The sequence below is a fragment of the Glycine max genome, chromosome 11 (assembly GCF_000004515.6).
Source record: "Glycine max cultivar Williams 82 chromosome 11, Glycine_max_v4.0, whole genome shotgun sequence".
NCBI lineage: Eukaryota > Viridiplantae > Streptophyta > Magnoliopsida > Fabales > Fabaceae > Glycine > Glycine max.
The window spans coordinates 38,022,616-38,047,535 of record NC_038247.2 but is presented as its reverse complement, the minus strand read 5'-3'; the positions used below and the strand labels follow the sequence as shown (position 1 = coordinate 38,047,535).

General features: G+C 30.2%; 2 protein-coding genes and 1 long non-coding RNA gene across 3 annotated transcripts; 1 reads left to right on the top strand and 2 right to left on the bottom strand.

Annotated features, from left to right (window-relative positions):
- Positions 1-6,464: 6,464 nt before the first annotated feature.
- On the bottom strand, positions 6,465-10,933 carry LOC100814128 (laccase-14). The gene is made up of 7 exons (XM_003537454.5): positions 10,774-10,933; positions 10,307-10,458; positions 9,580-9,824; positions 9,365-9,490; positions 7,408-8,005; positions 6,936-7,288; positions 6,465-6,833 (listed from the first exon to the last, which is right to left on the bottom strand). Exons 1-7 carry the CDS (start codon positions 10,870-10,872, stop codon positions 6,700-6,702), a joined length of 1,707 nt encoding a protein of 568 aa, XP_003537502.1. The 5' UTR covers positions 10,873-10,933; the 3' UTR covers positions 6,465-6,699.
- Positions 10,934-15,295: 4,362 nt separating this feature from the next.
- LOC106795209 (uncharacterized) lies at positions 15,296-19,119 on the bottom strand. Its single transcript, XR_001383623.3, has 2 exons — positions 18,919-19,119; positions 15,296-16,479 (listed from the first exon to the last, which is right to left on the bottom strand). It is a non-coding gene; the product is annotated as an uncharacterized lncRNA (long non-coding RNA).
- Positions 19,120-20,580: 1,461 nt separating this feature from the next.
- LOC102661897 (probable E3 ubiquitin-protein ligase XERICO) lies at positions 20,581-21,566 on the top strand. The gene has a single exon (XM_006591339.4). The coding sequence runs from the start codon at positions 20,852-20,854 to the stop codon at positions 21,329-21,331; it is 480 nt and encodes a 159-aa protein (XP_006591402.1). The 5' UTR covers positions 20,581-20,851; the 3' UTR covers positions 21,332-21,566.
- The last annotated feature ends 3,354 nt before the right edge of the window (positions 21,567-24,920 follow it).

The window sequence follows — 24,920 nt, the reverse complement described above, 5'->3', positions numbered from 1 at the left end:
GATGGATATGTTATATTTGAATTTTATGTCTATCTCTGTTTTATTATAAAAATTATACTTAATTATTATTAATTAAAAATAAATAAATAAAAATTTAAACATAAATTTATACACAAAAAGAAGCTTTTAACATTACCAATTTTCATTGTTCCAATGTTGTTCTTTTTATTTAATATTTTTTATTGCTTTTTCAATTAAGTTGACTTTTTTAATAAAATATTAAAATTATTATTCTTCCAAAAAAGTTAATTTTTTATTATTAGTAAACAAATTTAAATATTAAGATACAATGAACATTTACCTAACGCATTAATTTCATAGAAAAAGGAAAAATATAAAATTAATTGATTTATTCCATGTCAAAAATTAAAATTGTTTTTTATTATTTATTTTTATTATTATAAAAGAAAAATACAATAATATTTAAATTTTTAAGAAAGTAAGTGATTATGTTATTATTTTATTATTTATATTTCTTGATGTAATTTGTTTTAAAAGATAAAATTAAGAAAAACTACTTTCAACTTCTCCTTAGAGATACAAGTATTACATTATTCTCCTTTAATTTAAATTACCAAGCATATAAGGAGAGAGAAAATCGAGAGCATACAAGAGAAGAGGTTCTTTGTCGTATTATTGATAATTGTTTTGCATAAGTAAATTTTGTAAATAAGTCACATAAAGATTATTTGATTTTTTTTTCTTTTTTGCTTCTTTTTGGGTTAAACATTAGGATTTTGACATCTTTTGAGTTTTTATCCAATAGTTAATCAAACTGGTACGTTTATAGTATTTTTGTGGTATATTTTTTTGTAGAAACACAAAAGAAGACATGGAAGAAAGTTAAAGATCTGGAGACTCTCGCTCATCATGCCACACTTGCTAAGTGCGACATGATCGCTCAGTGTGCATCCCTCACTTAGTGCGAAGAAGTCACTTGGGTAAGTAGATGTCATGTGAAGACGCACGTAGCGCGTGGTACACGCAACCTCACTTTGCGTGCAGAATCACAAAAAATAGAATTGAGCTGCATTTTAAGTGGGGAAGAAGAAAGGGAATGGAATGGAATGGAGATTTTCCCACAGAAGAAAAGCTAGGGCACGTCTAAGAGAAAGAAGAATCACCCATTGAGAGTCATCCTTTCACTTCCTCTTCACTTTCCTCCATTCTCTTCCACTACCTTCACCCTTTTTGTAATTATAAGTCTCTCATGATAATGAGAGGCTAAACCACTCATTGTTGGGAGCTTAACAATCAAACATTCTAATGTAATGATTTTTACTATTTATTTAATGTTATTTCAGTTTCATTGTTTCTTTTATGCGCTTATTTTCATGTTTGTGGCTTGATCATCCATGTTCATGTTATGTTTTAGGGTTTAGGAATTGAAAAATATTTATCTCTTAAGAACAGGAAAAGAACATCTAAATAATTCATCTTTAGAGATAAAATGATGTTATTTAGTTTGTTTTACACATCTTTGTCTATAATGCAATTTTTCTAGTTTATTTCTTAAGGGATTAGGGGAAAAATTAGGTAGATTAAGTTCTTTCGTGTGAGGAATCATGACTAGAGTATACGAGTAGATGTAGGTAATAATTGAAATAATATTGAATAGAAAAAAATTATTAATGTTACATCAAGAGTAGTTTCGGTAGGTTAAGTCTCATCATATCTATAATTCTACATCAACTGTTACTTCACCGCTCAGAGTATTTATTTTTCTTGCCCTTACACATGCTAATTGATTTGTCTAATTTTATGTCAATTTACTTTTAATGTCACATGTCACAAATAGTTGAATCAATTTATTAATTAGTTGAAAATTGAATATACCTAAACTCTAAGTACACTTAAAGTCTATATGAACTTGAAACTCATCATTTTAAAATACTACTTGAACGAATTAATACACTTATCAATGAGTTAACAATTATATTACTTTATATAGAATTTAATTTAATATATATGATAAAAGTTATGGTGCAATGTGCCCGGTATGTATCACCCAATTTTTTTGTGATGTGGCTTATAACATACTTTTCTAGTACATTTCTTATTATTGGGTATTTTTTTTAAATCATAAATTTATTATTGACTCATTTATTAAAAAATATTATTTTTCTTCTAATTTTGTATTTTATTAATAAATTTTAACTAATCGAATGCGAGTTAGATACAATGCGTTGCTTACTCTACTCTAGTCAATAAATTTATTTTTTTATTGGAAAAAATACTAAATTTACTTTTATTCTAATTAAAATTAATTAAAATAATTCACTTTATATAATATATTTATATTAACAATTTACATTTAAATGTTTCAATTTTGTTAAATAATAATAAATATTTTAAAATTGTGTCAAATAAACTCATACCCAAATAAATATTTTTGGTTTAAATATCTTTTTGTCTTTGTAATTTAACGCTTTTTTATTTTTATTGTTGTAGTTTTTTTTTTCATTTTAGTCTTTATAAAATGTGATTATTTTATTTTTCATCCTTAAAGTATTTTAGATAATATTTTTTTTACTATTTAAAGTGTTATCTAAAATTCTTTAAGATTTTATAAAGATTAATTAATATGAATAAGTTTTTTTTTGCTGGAATATTCAAACCATATTTTTCCATCTTAAAAATAAAAAAAGAAACAAAAGGATTTTTTAATTAGTGAAATCTGAAGAATGCATGACAACTAAGGATCCATTCTTTATACATATGAAATAACAGGGAAAAGTCTTGTGTAAAATTTACATAAATGGTATAAATTAATAACAAAATAATATACTATTTTTTCATTAAATAATTTCCTCAATTTGTTCACATGTCATTTTAATAATTAAAATTATAATAATTTATTAGAGGCTGGGTCTGGCCAAAAGTATTAGTCCCTCGTACATCAAGATTTAAACCTCTAATAAGATTGACTTTTGAAGAAAAATACTTAATAAGACAAAAAAAATTAAAATCATAAGATTTTACCGATGTATTTGTTTTTTTTACACAAATACATGAAATAGAGGAGAGAAAATATAAAAGAAAATAAAAAATTATAAATAACACAAATAACGAAATGGAAAATGAAAAAAAAATAGACTCAATATATAGGAGATTTTGAAATTATATAATAACCCAATTAATCTCCTGAGATATTTTTTTTGTTTGGTTGAAGAGATGAAAATTAAATGAAAGGAAATAAAATACATATTACTATATATTTTTTGTTTGGTTGGAGAGGAAATGGAAAGAAAATATAAAAGAAATAATTGACTTCTAAAAACAAAAATTTAAATTTTTCTTAACTTTTGCTTTTTTTCTCTAATTTAAATTTATAACTTTCATTTCCTTCTTCATTTTTGTTTTTCCTCTACAAAACATACATAGGATCAGTATGCATGCTGTATCTTAGTCAGCAACATTCCTTAATCAATTTAGAATTATATATGGTAACAAGGATAAGATTGTCTTTTCCCACTACAATTGCCCTAGTTATGTGCATGCATCCTCACTATATAATCTTCACTCTTGCTCCTCCCTTGTTCAATTCATCCCTCCAAATTAACATCTTCTCTTCTTTGTAGGATGCAGTTCGGGTTAAGAACCCCAGAGATACCAGATGAAAGCAGAATCTCCAGAGGAAGCATGAGTATACCTTTTAGGTTCCATGAGAGTGCACTGAGCATGATGGAGTATGAGAATGATCGGAGAGTGAGAAGACTGAGCACGGGGCCCTTCACCCTGAAAATCATAATGCAAACAAATTGTCCCATTCTTGCTCATATCTGTTGCGTGGATAAATTTAAGTGGCCTCTCACTAAGGACACTGTTGTTCTCCGAGTCACAACTCGCACCTACGTCATTGCCCTCCCTGGCCTCTTATATGCCCTTCAATTCCCAAGCCTTTGCACTCGACCAAGTCTAAGAATCCTTTCAGATGTCTTTACGAAATATGGCCACTTCCAGGATCTTAGACCCCAAAAGCTAGGTCTCTCTCCTCATTAATTTCAATTTTATTTAAATTTGTTATAAAATAATTTTTTATTTAATTTACAATAAAGATTTTCGTTACCATTGGCTTCTTTCATAATTATTTTATTTTTATTAAAAAATATGATTGACTAATTTTAATAAGATTTTCTCTTTTGACTACAGTTTTCTCTCCATAAGGTTTGACTGTCAGACGTTATACTTTGTATAAAATTTTAAAAATAAATTTTGAATTTGCATTTTATCTAATCTAATTTATTAATAAGAATTTCTACATGCGTATCCTTAATTTTTTATTGACCTAATTACAGATAAATTTGGTTCTAATTTTCTTCCCTTTTTCGGGTGCAAAATTAAATTTATTTAGAACCATTTGTTTGTCCTAAATCCTACTATGTCGTTGTATAAATCAATGATGATATTGGTTATAATTAATTACATGCAGGTGGGTGCTCAATGCAGTTCAATGAACCAGGAATGCTGGAAAGTTTGCGTCCTCATTTTGAACACATAGCACATGAGACCCTTTTTGAGTTAGGGAACATCCCAGGGATTTCTCGTTTCTGCATGGAAGACCACAACTCGAGCTTCCTTAGGGCGTGTCGCATGTCGGCGATCACAAAGATGATAAAGAAAAGCATGCGTTTGAAGAAAATGACAAGTAGCCTTGTGGAGATCAATGGCACAAACCCACTTGAGGCACACCTAGGAAGAGCCTATGCTGTGGCGAGTACCTACACTCGCCTTGTTGATTCTGCTGAGTATGCTTCGCTTGTTTCCTGTGGCTTAGGTGAGAAATTGGAAAATGTTGTGTCTCCTCTACGGTTTGGTTCGGTTGATGTTGGATACCAGGTTTGGAATCTCAATCAGCTGGGCCTTTTGTCTTTCATGTCTCTCTTGGGACCCCATGTTGAAGAGGAAGTGGAATATGTGAGTCACGTTAGTTCTAGAGAAGAGTGGTGGAATGCCATGGCTGAAAAGGATCAAGAAGAAGCTGAGGCCTCTGCAAAAGATGAAGGCAATGAAAAAAATATGGAGTCATAGACTAGGAGTGATACAAGATCATGTACGAGGTTGGAACCTGATTGAAATGGCTCAGATGCTAAACAACATAGCTTATATATAGTCTTATGTTTGTCATATGAAGAAGACGTCCAATATATTTTAGAACCTGTTTGGGTGTAAGCTTGTTTAGAAGTATTTCTAGAATAAGAAAATAAGAAGAAAAAAATGAAATAAGATTCTCCATTAATTAAAATGAGTTTTTTATTAATTAATTTGTAGATGTCATCTCATCTTTTAGAGAAACTGTATTAGTGAATTTCTAAAAATTAACTCATGGAAAACTTATTTTTGTTTATAGAAAAGCTCATCTCATCTTTTTTCTTCTTTTATAAGTGTTTCTAAAGAAGCTTGACCCTTAATATTGCACTTGTCGAGGATTGAATAATTTGGTATCAATTAATTTAATTGGTCTGGTGCTTCCATTCATTATAGTTAAGCAATTCTTGTAACTTTTTTTATTTTTCCTGAACATGAATTAATTTTACCGTAACTAATATTCGTCGGATCATAATTACACACAATGTGAGATATTTACCTATTAACAAAATTTATTTCATGTACAATAATTAATGAGAACTCAAAATCTGAATTACTTAATTAAGAAAGATAAATCGGGTGTCTATCTTTTTGTGGTACAATTCTTATAACTTAATGCTTATATACGATGGCATTGGTTTTTCTTCATTCTTATATGTTCAATGTTCCGTTAAACAAATATTTGATTTATTTTATTTCATAAAAAATAGTTATATGTATATATATATATATATATATATTGAAATATATCTTCTAGAAAAATTTAAAGTGATTATTTGTTTAAAAAAATCCTAAAACTACAAAAATGTTGTATATTTTAATAATTAATAGTTTTAACGTTCGTTGGTATAACTTTTATTTAATTTGTTAGTACAAATATTGCAAGTCTATATTAATAATACAATACATCATACTAATTACCGCATCCAAAATATTTATGCTAAAACTATTTTTAATTAGACATTTTAGTTTAATTTTTAACTTTTTTTTATTAGCTCAAAAATTTATTTGCATGTTTGATAAATAAATTGTTTTTAATAATTGAATAGTAATTTCTAGCATTTTTTGAAATATTACAGTAATATTTTTTAATATGTAACTTCTAGTTTTTAACTTTTTATATCTTTTTTCACTTTTATCTTTTACTTATTTATTCATTCTCTTTGTTATTTTTTTAAGTAAATCATAATTTTGTTATTTTACATTTTTAACTATTTTAACATATAATTCTTATAGAACATTTATACTTTACTTAGTTAGTTTTCAACTTTCTGCTTCTAAATAGCTTTCCAACTATTTTTTGGGTTAGTTTTTTCGAAGCCTATAGCTAACAGTTCAACCCTGCTAGATAAATTGTATAATGATAGAACAATTCTAACGCTTAATTATTTTGTTTGAAGATTTGTAACAAGATACAATACATTTACTATTCCAGATAGATAACAATTTACAACTTATTACACCTATTTTAAAAAAAAGAAGTGAAGCAACCCTGAAATGTCGTGATCAACTGATCCAGTGACTCAAGATACACATGGTCTGTTTCTCTTGTCTGTATTCCACCCTGACTCAACTTATTCATATGATGGTTTGAGATTTACTTAGTCTTCATTAAGAACAAGGTGGCATGTATTTAGGAGGTGGAACCATACTGGTTTGCATGGTACCTCCATCTCTCACAATGAGCACAGTATGCATACCCCAGCTAGCGTGCCTCTCAAGATGACAATGCATGAACCATACCCCTGCAAAAGCAATTTTTTGGTTGTTATTTGATCAATTATTGTTTGAAATTAAATCTTAATTTATGTGTCTGTGCGCTGGCATGTGCATGTGAAAAAATCTACCTGGATTGTTTGCTACAAATCTCATGGCAAGCCATCCATCCTTAGGAAGACCAATGGTATTAACTTCTGGTGGATCAATCAAATTGTAGGATTTTGGGTCTGTCACATTGTTGAAATTTCCTGTCCCCACACCCACCACAAAGAAGCTAAAACCATGAAGGTGCATGCCATGATTCTCTGCAGTGAGAGCACTAGTTCCTTGCCACACAAGTTCAACAACCTCATTATAGTCGAACATTAGCACCCTGGTTCCTGTGCTTGGGATTAGAGTATTGCTTCTTGTATCTCCTGTGAAGTTGTAAAAGAAAGGTGGTTGATCCGGAAAGTCCTCACTGAAAACTCCTGAAATGTTCCTGCAAATACATATAATCTTAAAAAAAAATGTTAATTTAGTTTACATTAAAAACTACATGTGTTCAATGTTTTCTACATGCCCTAAATGAAATAGGGGGATTGTAATGAAAGTGTATACCAGTAGTATGCTTTAAGTATATCAATCTGTGGGATCTGAAAACTTATGTTGTTTAGACTTGAAGCCAGTCTTGTTCCATTAGGTCCTAAACAACTTCCATTTGGATTTTGACAAGGTAATTCATTCATGGATACTGTCATATAAATTTTTCTAGTCACATTTGTTGGCACTTTGGCAGGGTGATCTTGACTTGCCAAACCCCTCAAGCTCTTAGTAAAATTAAATATCATTCCCGAGTCATTCAATGCAGGAAGAATAGGCATGGGAATGGATGATGATGGTGGTGTGTAATTGCCACTGTACTGAAGAATAGCTGTTGTGGTTGTATTGTCATACATTGCAGTGCCATCATAGAAAGGACTAGCAGCAATGTAATAGAAACCCCTTTTTTGGTTTGCTGTGATCAACACATCCATTGTTTGTCCTGGTGTTATCGCAATGAAATTGGTGTTTAAGGGCTTTGTGTAGGCAGCATCAATGCCTACAACTGTGAGGTTGTGATTAGCAACCCCAAAGACAAGTTCTTCGTTCATTGCTGCGTTTATTATACGAAAAAGATATGTCTTTCCATAATCAATTAAAAAGCGATATGTGGTTTCTGCAAAACAATGTTAATGATCAAAGTAGTGAAACATAGTATCAAAAACAATAGCTACTCGGAACTTTATAATCTGTAAAACAAGAGGCATCTCTAAGAAAAGATCGGCCTAACAATCTAATTGTTGCTTAACTATAATTAATTTTTAGAAATGCCGCAACACTAAAAGAAGTATCCCACTAAGTGAAGTTAATTGCATTGATTCATAAGTGTGAAATGTAAGTTAATTTGATAGTCAATTTTTATTAATAATGATAATAATTTTTTCAATTTATTATTAATTTTAATGAAATAACAAAGAAATTAATATCTTTATAATTTTTTATTAACATAAGTCAAAAGAAGAAAATTTCAAGTACTTTTAGAAGAAATTGATGAAAAATCTGAAAGAAAAAACATTGAAGAAGGATTGGACAGCTCGTTTTTGGAGATCAAACTCTTGTAATGTAATTTTTTCCCATTATCTATTAATGCAATTAAGTTTCTATTATTCTTCTATGTGCTTTTATGATATTATGACTTAATCATCCATATAATGTTTAGAGGGTAATGGATTAAGAAAAATGGTTATTTTAGAACTGGGTAAGGGTATCTAAATAAATTCATTGCTAGAAATAGATTGATATTTGTTTTGCCCAAGAATTTTTGCATTTCTTATCATAATGTGGTTTGTTACTTTTATCTCTGCAAAAAATTTGGGGGAAAAGGATAAATAAACTAGACTCTTCGTGTAGAAAACCAAAGATAGAATAAATTGGTAAATGCGGGTGGAAACAAGGATGAGAAATTTTTTTAATTACATTATAAGTAGTTTTGGCATGCTAGACCCCAACATTATCACATTTCAACTTTATTTTTTTGCATTTAAATTATCGTGTAATTTTCTTGTTATCTTTTTTCTTTTCCTTTTATCCCTAATTTTCACACTTACAATTTTTTTTTTCTTTTATTTCTTCTTGTGGTTGCTTAATAATTATATTTGCATCACTTAAGTACAACCGAGGTCTCTGGATTCGACACTTAGATTTCTATTTTAATCTTTACTACTTATAATAAAATTGATATATTTACCCATCAGTTAACATGTATCATATGACATTATTAGACCTCATACAAACTCTCAAGAATATTATTTATTATGAGATCTCTTTTAACAATTTCTCTAATACCCTTCTTGGTCTCCATCTAGCCTTTTTTCACAGGATTAAAAGCTAAACATTCTACTCTCCTCACTAGTGTTTCCAGTAGCCTTTTTTACATGTGGGCATGTGCATTCTCTATGTTTCAAGTCCAAAGGCCTCTTGTGTAAATATATAAAAATCGTAGCTTTTAGGATAGATCTTCAAGACAACAATGTACCTTTTGAGCAATTATAGAAGTCACCAGGTTGGCCATTGATGGTGTAAGCATCTGATGTAATGGGCTCGTCACCAGTTGCCAGGGCTGAATTTATAATTTGCATCACATCTCCCTTATACCATTCTCCTAAAAGAACACCAAAAGCATAATTAAGAGGTTGTGTGATTGAATAAATAAAGGATTTGAATGGAAATTTTCATTAGACAGTTACCGACCAATGATAAGAGTTTCTTGTCCATAAGGCTCAGGGAAAGGATATGAAGTTCCATTGGCAGGTAAAATGACAATGACACCATGGACAGTGGCACGAGTCCAACTACTATGTGCATGCCACCAAAGAGTTCCTTCTTCCAATGTGAAGGCCACCTTCTGAGTGAAACTTGTTCCTGGCTGAATAGGGCATTGTGTTATGTTCTCAGGTCCATCTGACCAAGGATCCCTTGGTTCCCTTACACCATGCCTGTAAAAGTGTTTCAACTTTTCAACTTCCTATTTTGATGCATATAATTATGATCAAATTACATTCACACCCTCAACTTAAGCAATATTTCATCAGATAGGTGTTCTGTTATTAATTAATATAGAAATTAAGGGTATCTATATGAGGTAAGAAAGGGAAGAATATTGAACATAATTTTTTTGGATTTGCAATTGGCAATTGGAGATTAATTCCTATAAAGGATAAAGATGTGGGTATTATTTCTCTACTTTTTTTTATGCACATAATTAGGAATCAAATCCTGATAATATGCTCAAGAGATCGACACAAGTATCTATTAATTGTGTCAAATATTGTTGGTGAACCTAATTTAACTTAATTATGTGTCAATGTAAATTTATCCTATAATTATTGAATTGATTGACTACCTGTGCACAAACACCAAATGAAGGAAGAAGCAAAATGATAAAAACTTAAAAGAGAGTTAGACAGGGAGAAGTAACCAGTGAATAGTGACCCCATATTTTCCTTGATTGTGGACAGTAACAAAAGCTGTATCTCCTTTATGAACACGAATGATTGGCCCGGGAAAACTATCATTTACAGTCAATATGCTTTTGGTGCTGCACAACTTTGTGAAACTCTTTTCTTTCAGCTGCAACAACCACCCACAATGAAAAATATCATACGCATTTATCATTTCTTCCTTTTTTCACTTTAAACCAAACACAAAACCACTTTACTAATTGGGGGGAGTGGGAATTTGAATAATAATAACATCTTAAGTTATGATTGTTATTAGTACATTCAAGATGATAATATTATGTAATATATAAGAAAACTCAGACAAGGGCTTGAAGTTATAAAGATATTCTCTGTTTGGTAAGTAAATATCCCCCCCCCCTAGGGTGGGAAGGACGATATTTGATCACTATAAAATACTTGATGTGATGGACATTTGAAAACATACAACAAAATCATAATAATGAACATTGCCCTGGCTCTGGCTCTTGCAGATAACCAGAAAACCCAAAATGACTAGTAGGAAACTGTGACTCTCTAAGATCATATTATTCGCAACTAGAAAATGATAAGTGTTATTTTACTTGTTTGGCATTCATGTGGCACAGTTTAAGTTTTTATATAGGGGGAATTCAGCGATTTTCACTTTCTTTAGTACAATAAATACACATATTGGTTAGGTACCCGTTTACTCCTCATTGTACTCTAGCTCATGCATCAAAGAAATTAATTAATTATAGAACGGTTTCCGTATGAATCTATAAATAGTTAGATAATCAATTTGATCACTTTAATTTAACACCATAAACATTCAATTAGGTGCATTTGGCAGAATATAAGAGGGCGAAATTTACGAATTTCAGGAACCACATCCCATTCCATCCCATCCCTTATTTATGTATGTATTTCCACTTTTGCGAAATTGTATTGCCTTTTTCCAAGATTCGGCGAGGATCGAATTGAAATCTTCCTTCCCAGCATTGAATTATATATCTCCAAAGTGCTCCATGATGTAATGGAACATAATTGCTCTATTCCACTAATTTACAACTAATAACATCTCTAATGCGTGTGCTTATATGAGTTCGTTCAACTTTAAACAATATTGTTTAATCTTTTTTTCTCATTGAAACAGATGATACATTGTGGCATAAATAAAAATTTTCAAATATTATAGAACCAGTAAAATTAAGTTAATAATTTACTTTAACAATTTTAACATTTAAGTAAATTTTATGTAAATTATTTAAATTTATGTGAAATTATAAAACCATCAAATTATAATAAACAATTCATCTAAACATTTATATATTTATATAAATGCTCTAAGCAACCACCTATTCTACTAAGGTACGAACTTCAGTATATTATAACCTGTGTATTGTTGCATTCACTAAATTTTGACTTTATATTATACATGCACAAAAATCTATTATAGTGCCTAACCGATAAACAATTAATTAAACTCCACTAGATTCCAGTTTCCATAAATCACCACATTGATTTAGGCTAACCGAAGCCTATATAAAAACTTGTACATATAACAAAGCAACAATTTGTATAAGAACATTAGAACAAGCTGGTTTATGCATGTTGCAATTACTCTTGCCTCTAGTTGATTTGATGCAGATGAGTCAAAATAAGAGTGAGAATTTGAGATTTTTATTTTTTAAATGAGAAATTTATGTTCAGATCTTTTTCTAATGCATGTGAGTCCAAAAAAGAGTGAGACTTTGATATTTTTATTTTTTAAAATGAAAAAGTTATGTTCAGATTTTTTCTAACATGTGTGGTCGTTTTGTTTATAAAAATTATAAACAAATAATTTTTTTTTGGATGTTTTTAAAGTTTGAACTTTAATATATATAGTCTTAGTGATCGTGAGTTGGCCCTCTAGATATGAAGAAGGCAAGTTAAAAGACGAAGAAAGATATATACCTTAATTAATGTATGAATAAAATCTTAATTATTTTTCATTCTTTCAATATGATATATAAATGGAAGATAATTTTCATTCTATAAGTTAACTTTTATGATTAAATTTTGTTTTATGATGGTTAAGTTGTGTTTACTTCTCTTAAGAGGTTAAATCTTATGTTATGATATATGCTTAATGGTTAAGTTTATATTTATAGACATGTGCAAACTTTTTCATCGAAAATCTTATATTTTTGCATCATAAAATTTTCATAAACAAAATTTACGTTATCTTTATTCTCACCATCTTGTACATGTTAATCTATTAATCTGATAAAGTAATTAATGATAAATTATTACAATTTAAATTTAAGTTATAAATATTTTTGAATTTATTATTCCTTTATATATATATATATATATATTATACACTCACACTTAGTAAATGAATAAAATTTTAATTATTCCATCCATTCAATAGATGCTGCGACCATACTTGTCAACAACAGCATCAACCACGTTACTCATGCTCTCATCGGACTGAACATCGAATTCTTGTGTGTCGTGTTCCAGCTCTACCATGCTCGACCGCAACCTGCTGGTGGCCACCACTCTGCACTTCTTCTCCGTGAACTCCCATGGAATATCCTGTGATGAGAACCACACGTTTGGGTTGCTCCTCCTCATCGTGGCCGTGCAGGCACTTCTCCATACAGTGTGACTCACAAAGATGTTTATATTATGCGTAGGATAATTATATACTGTAATAAATAAATAAAACGGTAAGCCTTATTCAATGTGCTACACGATTAAAAAATGTTGTAATATTTTTAATAGCGAAAATTTTACTTATTCTTTGGAAAAAAATATATTATTATAACAACCGAATAATTTTCATTAATTCTTACTTTTCATGCATCTTATTTTTTAACTTCAAACTCTACAATATGAACCAGGAATATTGGAAGAGTTACCCTTTTTGAGTTAGGGAACATCCCAGGGATTTCTGGTTTCTGCATGGAAGACCACAACATCACAGGGGCGTGTCGCATGTCGGCGATCACAAAGATGATAATGGAAAGCATGCGTTTGAAGACAATGACAAGTAGCCTTGTGGAGATCAAAGGCACGAACCCACCTGAGTCACGCCAAGGAAGTAACTACACTCGCCTTTTTGATTCTGCTGAGTACGCTTCGCTTGTTTCCTGTGTCTTAGGTGAGGAATTGGAGAATGTTGTGTCTCCTCCTCGGTTCGGTTGATGTTGGGTACCAGGTTTGGAATCTCAATCAGCTGCATGTCTCACTTGGGACCTGAAGTTGAAGAGGAAGTGAAACATGTGAGTGAAAGACAAGAGTGGTGGAATATTGTCATGGCTGATGAAAAGGAAGCAGAAGAAGCTGAGGCCTCTGCAAAAGATGAAGGAAATGGAAAAAAATATGGAGTCATAGACTATATTGAGTCTAGGAGTGAGACGAGATCATGTATGATCGAGGTCTTGGATTCTCACATTTGTGTTCTTGAATTATGTAATGATTTGTCTTTAATAAGAGAGGGGACAAAACAGATGTCTTAATTAATTTTGCATTTCTATATTATCATTCTATACTATTATTATTATTAGAATAATGATGAAGAAACAAAATGAATTGGTTGATTTTTTAAAGAGCACAATCGTATATAGAGAGAGTAAGGAAGTGACTATATAACTAAAGTAATATGCTTCAAGGGGTTTGGAGTCAAAGCTTCGATCTCAGGATTACTATATATAGTATATATGCTTTTTGCGTTCATGAAAACTAGGATTAGATACGATATGTCCAGATGATTATTGACTGTCAGAATACAATAATGCAGGAGTGTGAAGAATGAAATAATCTTGTAGCTAGAACCCGAGGCAGTCATTTGAACCTCACATATGTGATAGAAAGGGCTGAAAGGCAAAAGGACGATATATACACGACTTGAGAGGAGGAGCAAGACATAATATTTTTTGTTTCTTGAGTTTCCACAAAATCAAAGAGGAACCGAGGAACACACAGAATCCGGTGTTGTAGGACAAGATGCCAAATTAGAATCACTAGATGCAAGCAATTGAAGGAGGAAAGAATAACCCTTGACTTGATGCACGTTTAATGTAGCGATGTTATTTCCTCATAGTGAGTCATAGCTGCCTCAAAATGATGAATATGGTTGGAACCTCTGATTGAAAAATGACTCAGATGCTAACAGTTTGTGAGAAAATATGTTTGCAAATGAACAACTGCTGCATTTAGTGTATCCATATTTGTAGGCCTTATGATATATTGTTTTGGTTACATTTTAATTATAATGTTCAAGACACTCCTTTTTTTAAAGTTAATTAAGACATTCATTTATTTCATTTATGATGCTTAAATCTTATAGTTTACATCCCTTGCATTTCTTTCTCATTTTGTTTGATTGATGGATCCAATACTTCATTCAAAATGATGCATCGTATTATTGGTGCCAACTTAATTACAATATTCATACTACTATACATTTTAATTTTTGTTTAACTAAAATTATACTAAGAAGAGATAAACTTAACACCTATACAAAAGAATAGTATTGTCTTAGGTGTAGGGTATATTTTGTGTGTTGTAATTGTCCCCAGGAATAATCACTTATTTTATCTTGGTGATATATGATCATGACAATTCAAATCCGGTATGCATTTTGTGTATGGCTTAGGTATTCAGCTGAGATGCTGCGTAATAATATTTTTGATATATAATTTAACTCTCTTTTGGAAGAAAAAAGTTGTGTTATATTTAGCATCTTTTCTAAAAATGTTATAATTTAAGTGATGATTAGATCCAATTCCATGTCCAATTTTATATCGTGGAACAAAAAGGCCGTGATATATAAATGATGGTCTGTGAGGCATAAGTGGAAGATTATACTTAAGGAAGCAGAAGCATCCTAGTACTCCAATCCAATAAAATATATTCTATATATATAATAGGAAATATGGATACGTGTTATGAAGGGGGGAAAAAGAAAGAAAGAATATGTAAGTAAGTAAGATAGATTTGGAAAACATATGCACGAAGACGCTTTTATTCTGATCGTAGATACAAAGCGGCAAAGCACTCTTTTGACATAACACATTCAATATTGAGACATGTTACAAACGGCTAATTTAAAAGCCCACGCCATTAATAACATTAACAGTCTATTATCACTTCTATATAATAACTAAATTAACAAGGTTTTCTTTTTCGGTGAGCTTAGGGGAGCTATTCAAACAAACATTTAAAACTTAATCACACAAAACATGTAGAGTTATAGAACAAAAACAAAAGGTAATGGTGGTGGGCATGTGAAAAACTATAGTTTTGGGGAGTTATTATTATCCTACATTACGCCCTAAAGACATTATCGGATGTGACTCCTTGTTCACTACCTGGATGCACCTTGTTCTTTCCCACACTAGAACTAATCTCCTTTCTCTCTTCAGTACTCACCTCACCTCTTCGTACTCTTTCCTCTTCCATTCTCTTCAACTTCTCTTTCTGCCTCTTCTCCATAACATAAATTTCAGCTGAACGTGCCCCAATGGAAGACATGTTATTCTCTGCAAAACAACAAACTAATATTGGAAAAATGTTTACTAATTATTAGACTTGGCTACTAAGAAATGCTTAATTTGTGAAATTAGAATTGCCAAAGATGGTATTTATAGGAGTTGGAATTGGATGCGAGAGCATGTGGAATAACCAAATAAGCAGTCACGTTCATTTCTCCAATGCCCTTGTGGTACCGGTTGTGGCTTTGCTTTACAACCAAGCATAATCAGCATTAATTATCTTAATTGCACTCACACACAAAAATAATAGAATGCCATGTTGTCATTATACTTTGCATGGAAATTGAAGTTTTGGTCCGCGCACCATCTTTATGTGTTCTAAACTTTCTAAATACTATAAGATAGACAATCCTATGGTTCTAATGCAACAATTTGTATTAATATATTCCTTAAGTATTTAAAATACACATGGTTCGGAGCACACAGGAAATGGATTAAATATAAAATGACCGAAGTGGGCTTCTTAGTTTAATTATGTGCCATCCCAACATTAACCACTATTGCCACACAGATGACAAGTCAGCTTGAGATGATAATATATTCTGTGGGAGGAGTTGGAGGCTGCACAATGGCACATATATTGCATGTCTCTGACTATTCAGTAAGTTGCCTCCAAAATAATTGACCTATAATATTGCAAAGGCCATAAATCAATTATAAGATTCAAGTGTTTCAATTAGCATATGCATGCAGTAACCTAAAACGGGTTTGTAATGAATATATATACATAATTTGTCATCACAGAGCAACAGACGTGCAAGAATGAGAGAGAGGGAATGTAAGAATCATTGGCATGGTACTTAAGTGTTGGATTACATCGAAGAACAAGCGAAGAAACGTTTTAGACAGAATTAATACTTTAATTTTGTTTATTACTAATATTAGTTCATACACGGGACACTTTAATTAATGACCACTAATCGTGGAAACTGCAGCTTTTGTGTTAGCGTTTGAGGTAGGATTTAATATTATACACAGCACCAACTAAACTTTTAGACGTATATTATTAAATTTATAGCTTAAAAGCACAAGCCATTAACTGAAAGCTAGGTTATCATGAAACCAGGAGTTGCATAATGGAATTAAGCCGAAAATTCTGTTCTAGCCAACCCTTGCAATTGCGAAACCTTATGTTGGAACAAGAGCTTATCTTTCAATCTAACACTTTGATTGCATGGAATTCCTCTTCGATTTAATTTAAGTTCTTCTTTTTCTTCAGTGACTATTAAATAAATTCTATTATATAATTATAATTCATGCTCTCGATCAGGTCAACTTAGAGAAGATAAGATTGGATGATAATAATATATATGTTAGTGGTGTACATCTACTTTAAGACTAATAATATAACTAACTAGTTGATAAGATATGATTCAGATTTTACAAAGATATTAATTTAAGTTGATGGTGAACAATTTAAAAATATTTTTGTTAAGTATTCTCTGACTTTTGATATCTGTTTTAATTTTACTAAATTCTCATAATTCAATTCACCTATTTTTTATAGTGAAAAAAATTAAAGAGTAATATTATATTAATAGCATATTTTCAAGAAAAAAAATATCATGAATCTACTTACTTTCTCTTTCATCTCATTTCTATTTCATTTTCTTTATCCTTTTCTCTCTTCTTTTTCTATTGCATTACCTATTATATCCATCTATCATTTTCTCCCTCTATTTTTTTTCCATTATGATTCTCTCTTCTTTCCACCATAACACACCCCCCATTTTAGGATGTATGTTTATAATTACTCTATTTTCAAATACATTTTACAATAAGGAAAAAGAAAGGGATAAGAAAAAAAAATTACTATATACTACTAGAAAAACTTAAATAAAGACAGAATTCAAAGACAGATGGTTATCCGTTTCTATCAAAGACCAAAACAGAGACAAAATGTATATACAAAGAGACGAAACAAAAATATTGTATCTTGGAGACGGCATTCATAGAAGAATGGATCTGTCTCTATAATAATATTCCTTGTCTGACTTCGTCTCTATATTGTTTAATAATATTTGGACGCGGATTTTAGAGACGACATTAGTCAGATAATTACTAACATAATCAGTCTCTGAACTCGTTTATATGTATTTATTTTAATATTTTAAAAATTATAATTCATTAGATACAGAAATTGTTCCGTCTCTAAAATAATTTTATTATCTTACTATTTTTATCTATATTCGATTAATTTTAAACTATCTGCTTATTGATTTGTAATATATTTTGATTAAAAATAAGTACTCAATCTTAATTATAATATTATATAATATAAATATATTTTGATATATATAATTAATTGGGAAATATACACATGTCTCAATATTAATTAATTGATTTTTAGTATATGAGTATTATATTTTTTAATGTGATGGAAAAAAGAAGATAAGAAGAAAAATGAGGTGATCAGATGATAGAAGAGAAAATAAATACATGTTAATAATTAATAATTCTAAAATGAAGTACCACAACCATTAGATGCATGTTGACATTCACTCCAAAAATAATATTTTCAATTTAAGCTTATTGTTGTAAATAAAAACTTGAGCAGTAGAATTATAGAGATGCAAGTTGTTACATATGATCGATAACTATCTCAAATTCTTCACACACACACACACAAAAAAAAAAAAAAAAGATAACTATCTCAAAGAAAAAAAACTTCATATAGCAGCGTTGTTCTCGTAATATCACCCGATATTATTTATAATAAGAAGAGAAAATAGAAAGAAAAAAAAAAGAGATAAAATGGGAGATGTAATTATCTAAAAAGAGACAAAAAATGAATAGTGAAATTTTTTTTTACTCTTTCTCGATCGTATGGAATGGGAAGCAAGGACCTCCCAGAAAATTTTGAAACGTTAAATATGAGTGGACATGGAAAAATGTGGTAAAGATCGATAAGAAGAGCGTATTAGGAGAATAATTTTAACTTTTCAATTTATAATTGTTACGAGAACTAGGTAGTGACTTTTTTTTTTTTTTGTTTTCAATTCAGGGGACTTGTGCAGTGTGCAACAAAAAATGGAGTTTTTGGTGTCAAAGGAAAAGAAACAGACCAGAATGAATGTGTGCCTAGATAGCTACCCTGTATTGACGAAGCTGCTGTGTTGAGGAATAGCGCAGATAAAATGATTTTTGCAACTTCGAGTCATTGCAGTTGCAGTAACGAAGATAAATAGAAGGTTAATCATGAGTTATATATGTGTTTGCATTGTTCATATTGTATTGTATTTTTTTTGCAAAACATAAAGCAGTATACGTGTTTTGAAATACATATATCGGTGCACAACTTGTGCTTCTTGTTCTTATTAATAAATTTGATCCATTAGCTTTTTAAAAAAAATTGTTAAAGATAAGTACGTATCAATTTTTCTTATATAAATTATATATCAAACGACATGAAAAATATGAAGCACTAAAATTACAAATATATATATATATATATATATATATATATATATATATATATATATATATAAAAAGAACCCCCTCCTTTAATCTCTATGCATTAGTTGTTGACTAACGGCACTAATTCCAATTAAAAAAAGGCACAAAGCCATCGTGCCCCGCACATTTTTTATGTTACAAATCAATACAAATCGAAATTAGGGTTAACTGATGTAATTTTTCGTTTGTGGCTGCTCAAAGACTGCGGGTTATAAGGATCAAGAATGTGCAATGCAACTTCCTAAGTAAGAAAATTTTCATATTTCCATGCAAAGCAGTCTTCTGCTTTGATTTATTTTTTCTTTTTTATAACGTTTTTTTGGCCGCTCAAAGAGGAAAATGCAACATATTTTGTGTATTTTATTTTTCTAGTCAGAATTGGGATACTTTTTCTTCAACAAAAAATGGTATTCTAGTATTCTTCCAATATTTATAGTGTAGTAATTCTTACTACTTCGTCCACTTAATTTGACCGGCTACCCACCGTTTTAAGAATTTTGATCCGAACGCGCACGTCATTCCAATCATTTTATAATCCTAATTGTTTTCCTTGTTCACCACTGCGACCAAAGTATTCAATTCCCAATTGAACAGACAGGTTTTACCTGTATCTCTGAGAAGAAGAAAAATATAATACTACTATTTAAGTGTTTATCAATATTTTAACACGTTATTATTTATCATATCATTGAATTTTTAGTGAATAAAATGACTATATAATAAATAACTATTTTTTAATTATAAATGTATTTTTAATATACTTTTCCACCTCTAATTATATGTCACTTCTAATATAATTTGATTCATCTTCAAATATTTTTAATTTTTGAGAACTAAGAAAATAATTTTTCCAGTAATATTCTTTCTTTTCAGTATCTCATCTAAAGAATGAAATGGATTCCCAATTATATTTTTAGTCTTGTTATAATATTTTGTGTAATTAAGATTCAAAAGCTAAAAGATAAAAGTAGCCATAGGAATTAAATAATGTAAACAATCACTGAGAAAGGAGTTATCATTTACTTAAAGGTTTAATATATTAGATAAATCTTGTTGGTAAAACTTTTATTCAATCAAAATTAAACTATTAATATAAATATTAAGGGTGGTTATATTTGGATATGCATAAATTCTAAAGGTATATATACCAACAAAATAACTAATTTTAATTTATTAATTTATTTCTATCACATTATACCATCTATTAAATCAATTATTTATGTTTTAGCTCTGACGTGTGTCCATATAAGAAGTGTACAACAAACATTTTTCTAAATATTAAACATATTATTTGTATCAAACAAATTAAGCAAAGATAAGCTTAACCGCTTGAGCATAGATAAGTCAAACCGCTTAACGAGGCAGGACGAGAAATTTTTGTATTAAAGAATTGTGCCTGGCTGCTGAAAGTGAAGACAAAACAACACAACATCATGAATGTGTATTTAGATATAAATAAAAAAGCAAGAAAAGATTGGTGCATTATAGAAATCCCTTTAGACTTTAGTTTAGTGTTGCATAATATAATTAGCCATCATCACCATGAAACCTCTCTCCAAGCTCTTGAACAAGTTTTGTGGGAAAATGATAATGCTATTAGCATCCCTGCTAATAGAACTCATAATTCTCATTCAAAAACTAAGGGAATCACGTCCAATCAGCACCCGCCAATACCTCAAACTCATCGAGAAGAAGAACCCCACCATTTGCTACACCAAAAGATTGAACTTGAAGGCAGAGCACGCTGCTACAGCTACTGAGTGTAGGGTATGTCTGTCCGAATTCGAGGAAGGGGAGAAGGTGAGGAAACTGAAATGCCAACACACCTTTCATAGGGATTGTTTGGACAAGTGGTTGCAACAGTATTGGGCAACGTGCCCACTTTGTCGGAAACAGGTGCTGCCAGATGATGTTGTGTTCAAGCACCGTCTGCATCAGAATCAAGCAGAGGCTGCTTCTAATAATGGGAATGATGACAATCTTCTCTATCTTTTTTCAGCATTTCGTGGTGGCAACACTTAATTTGAACAGATAACAACCCTCTCTCAATCACCTTCAACATATATATATATATATATATATAGTAGTTTAGTACTATATAGCTAAAACAAAACCACCTAATTGTTTTTTATTTTTAGAAGAAAAAGGATTAATTTGTTATTCTTCCTTTACTAGGATTCCTCGGAAGAATATTACTATGGATGTACACCATATATATAGTTACAGATATTGAAAGATTGATGTTACCTTTTTTCTATTTCACACTTCTGGTTGTTATTTGAATTAAGGTTTGTCTTATCTAGAAATTCATATTCATATTCATATTTCTGTGTAAGTGGACATTTTAATTCTTGGGTGAGAAACATCCTGTGACTGTGATGGATCACTGGATGGAGGAAACCCAATTTCAATGCCTACCGACGGTAGAGTTCAGTTGGTTGGTCAAATGAGGTAGTGGAGTCTCTCAGACACATAGTATTCATATTAATTCTTTTACGGATATCTACTCATATTCTAGGAAGACCCTTTCTTAATATACTGGTAAATAAATTGGTAGGTGAATAAATTTATGGTTTGACACGTCTACAAGCAATTCTTTTGAATTCTCATAAAGTTTGTTTTAATGTTAATATGGATTTAAAAACAAATATGAATTAAGGATATATTAAAAATGGAAGAAAGTTGATGAATAGTCTCAATAGTGAAAAAAACACAGAATTACACAACATAAAAATCATAGAATTAAATAATATAGGTTTAGGTTTTGGTTGGGTTCCATACATATGACCAAGTCCAATATTAGAAATGATATCAGGTTTGTAATTTGTTCAAAAAGCTTATGTTTGGATCTTCTACCAGCACATAAATTGCACTAAGCACCATAAGTCAGTCAAAATTGTTTCAAAAATAGCAAAATGATATACTTAAATCAATTTAATTACATAAACGCAATAAAAAGGGTTAAAGAGATTAACATCCTAAGTTAAGAAAAGAGAAGATGATTGGTTGAATATGTGCCTAAAACTAAAAGGTAAGAGTAAATGGTAACGATAAAGTTGTGTGTCTTCTTTCCACCAGCTTAATTGACTTGCATGTTTGATGGTTTGTCATCACATAGCTAGGAAAGACATGAATCTTCATCAACTTAAAAGACTTGACTTAAAAATAAAAAGTTGTCATCGCTTTTGGTCATTTGCTAATCATGTGTCAGAACCAAAGGAGAATAATTATTATGTGACCTAGGACATTCAATAATATGGTTGAGAGGTAGATGAACAAATTCAATATCATTGGACACAGGGGATGCATCAAACTGACAGGTACTCTTGCTGGGGTGTGTTGGACATGTGTATGTATATGTTCGGTGGATTGCTGGTTCTAGTAGGAAAATGCGTTTCAGACACAATTTTTTTTATGATATATTTTTTTTATTTCACATTAACTATATTATCACACGTCCCAGTCTCTTTTCTTTTCTGAATTCTTTATTATATACTTTCTGTTACGAATTTTTCGTAATAAATTTCAAATTACAAATTGTAACTATTATTTTAATGAATAATTGTAATTTCTCATTTTTCTGTTTAAAATATTTTTCTTATAATTAACGAGCTACTTAAAGTCACCTTAGAAATAGCTTCTTAATTATATATCATCAAAAGTTTAAACAAATTTTGTGGACAATGAAGGATCACTGTACGCAACTTGGTCGTAGTGGAGTGAGCAAGTACTAGCTTTTATTCATCAATTGGATTATACTAGAAATTCCTATTCCATTCCATTGCATGTATTAAAATAGTACTACTAAATTATATGAAAATGAAAGTCACTGGGTTCTATGATCATAGTGGAAGTGGAGTAGTTGTTGAAATAGTAGCTCAACCAATCGATGTGATGGTTAAGAACTGTCGGTGAAGTAGTGAATGTGAACATAATAATTGAATTACAAAACCTGTGGAAGAGCATCATGTACTCCACCCACTAACTCGCTCCTTTGTTTCAATTTCAAACAATTAAATTAAAACTGATGAGATACAGAAATTTTTAAAATTTTAACTAAAGGAAAAATAGTTACTATGTTGGGGTGCTGATTTTCAGGTACTTTGTTGGAGTGTGATTTTAAAATCGTTTGTTAACCAGACATCCGTACTCTTCATCTTTATCCGTCATTGGTTGGACAAGAATTGTGAGGTTCATATTGTGCAGGTTTTTAGGAAAATAAAAATGTTGCTGTTTAATTTTAGGAGATATAGGAGTACACATTATTCCTACATTATCAGCTGGGTGTGTTAACTTATTCTTATCTTATGTTTGGAATGAAGGAAAGAGAGTGGAGAGAAAAAAAATTGAAAGAAAAAAAATATTATTATCTGTATTTTTTTTTCTTATCAAATATATCATTAAAGACTTAATGATGAGATTTTCTTAGGTCTGCATGATCTGTTCACTTGTATTTTGATTTTGGACTAAATTATGTGCTTTTTTACTCAAAATATCATCATTTTCTTATTTAATTTTTCTTTTTATGAAAAACACTATTAAATTTTAAAAAATATTCTGATGTAACTAATGCTTGTATTAACTTCCATTTTGTTATCCGTTGAACGATAATATTACTGCTAATTAACATGAGGGATTAATATTTAGAGACAATAGGAAAACATGATATTTAGAAAAGACACATACAAACAACTCTTAAATGATAAAACTAATGAAGACTAAAAAAATATGAGAAATTACGATATGTAAACTAGAACTTTATAAAAACAAAACAAGAATTGTGATATCTTTTAGGCCAAAATATTTTTTTTCTTTGGTTCGATAACGTTAAGAATTAAATTAAACATAATAGAGATAAAGCATGGCATGAAAAAATGAAGAGGAAGATATGTAACTCCGCTCATGATACTAATAGGCAAGATGGTAAAGGATGATGTATAACATCTGGAATGGGTTGGAGTTGGAGAGTTGAGAGTTTAGTTGGGTCACATAAGGCAATTGTTATTTACATTTTCCAATTTTATTAATATACTTTTTTATATTTTTTCAAAAATATATACTATTAAATAAGTGGAGTTATAAGATTGGGTTCATCATTCAAGAAGAAAGGGAGGAAGAAAAGATCGTTGAGTTCAAATTTTCTTTTTCAAGAACAAAAGGCTAACTATTAATAAATTAACCAAAAAGAATGGTCCAAAAAAAAAAACTATTGAAGAAGTGACAGCCGTAAGAGTTTTGGATTTCCATAAGCCTCCCTTTTAGGCCCAATATCATACAAGAACGGGTCCGACAGACCCAAATAAAACAATAGTCTCCGAAGAGGTGGCCCAGCAGTACACAAAGAGACAGGGCTTTGTTATTCTATTCTCACACCCCATATTTTTCTTGAATTTTTTGTAACAAAACTATCCTTGACAGAAATGTTTTTATTGTGGATTGTACAAAAAAATATAATACAACCAAAACAAGTTTTTATTCTGTTAAATTTTCATTAACTGAAATTTTTTATATTTTTTTTACAAAAAAGTAAAATGACACTATTATTGTGAGTGAAAAAAAAGGTGTGTTGTTGTAATTGTGAGAAAGTAAGTGCAGAATGTGGTGTGAGAAG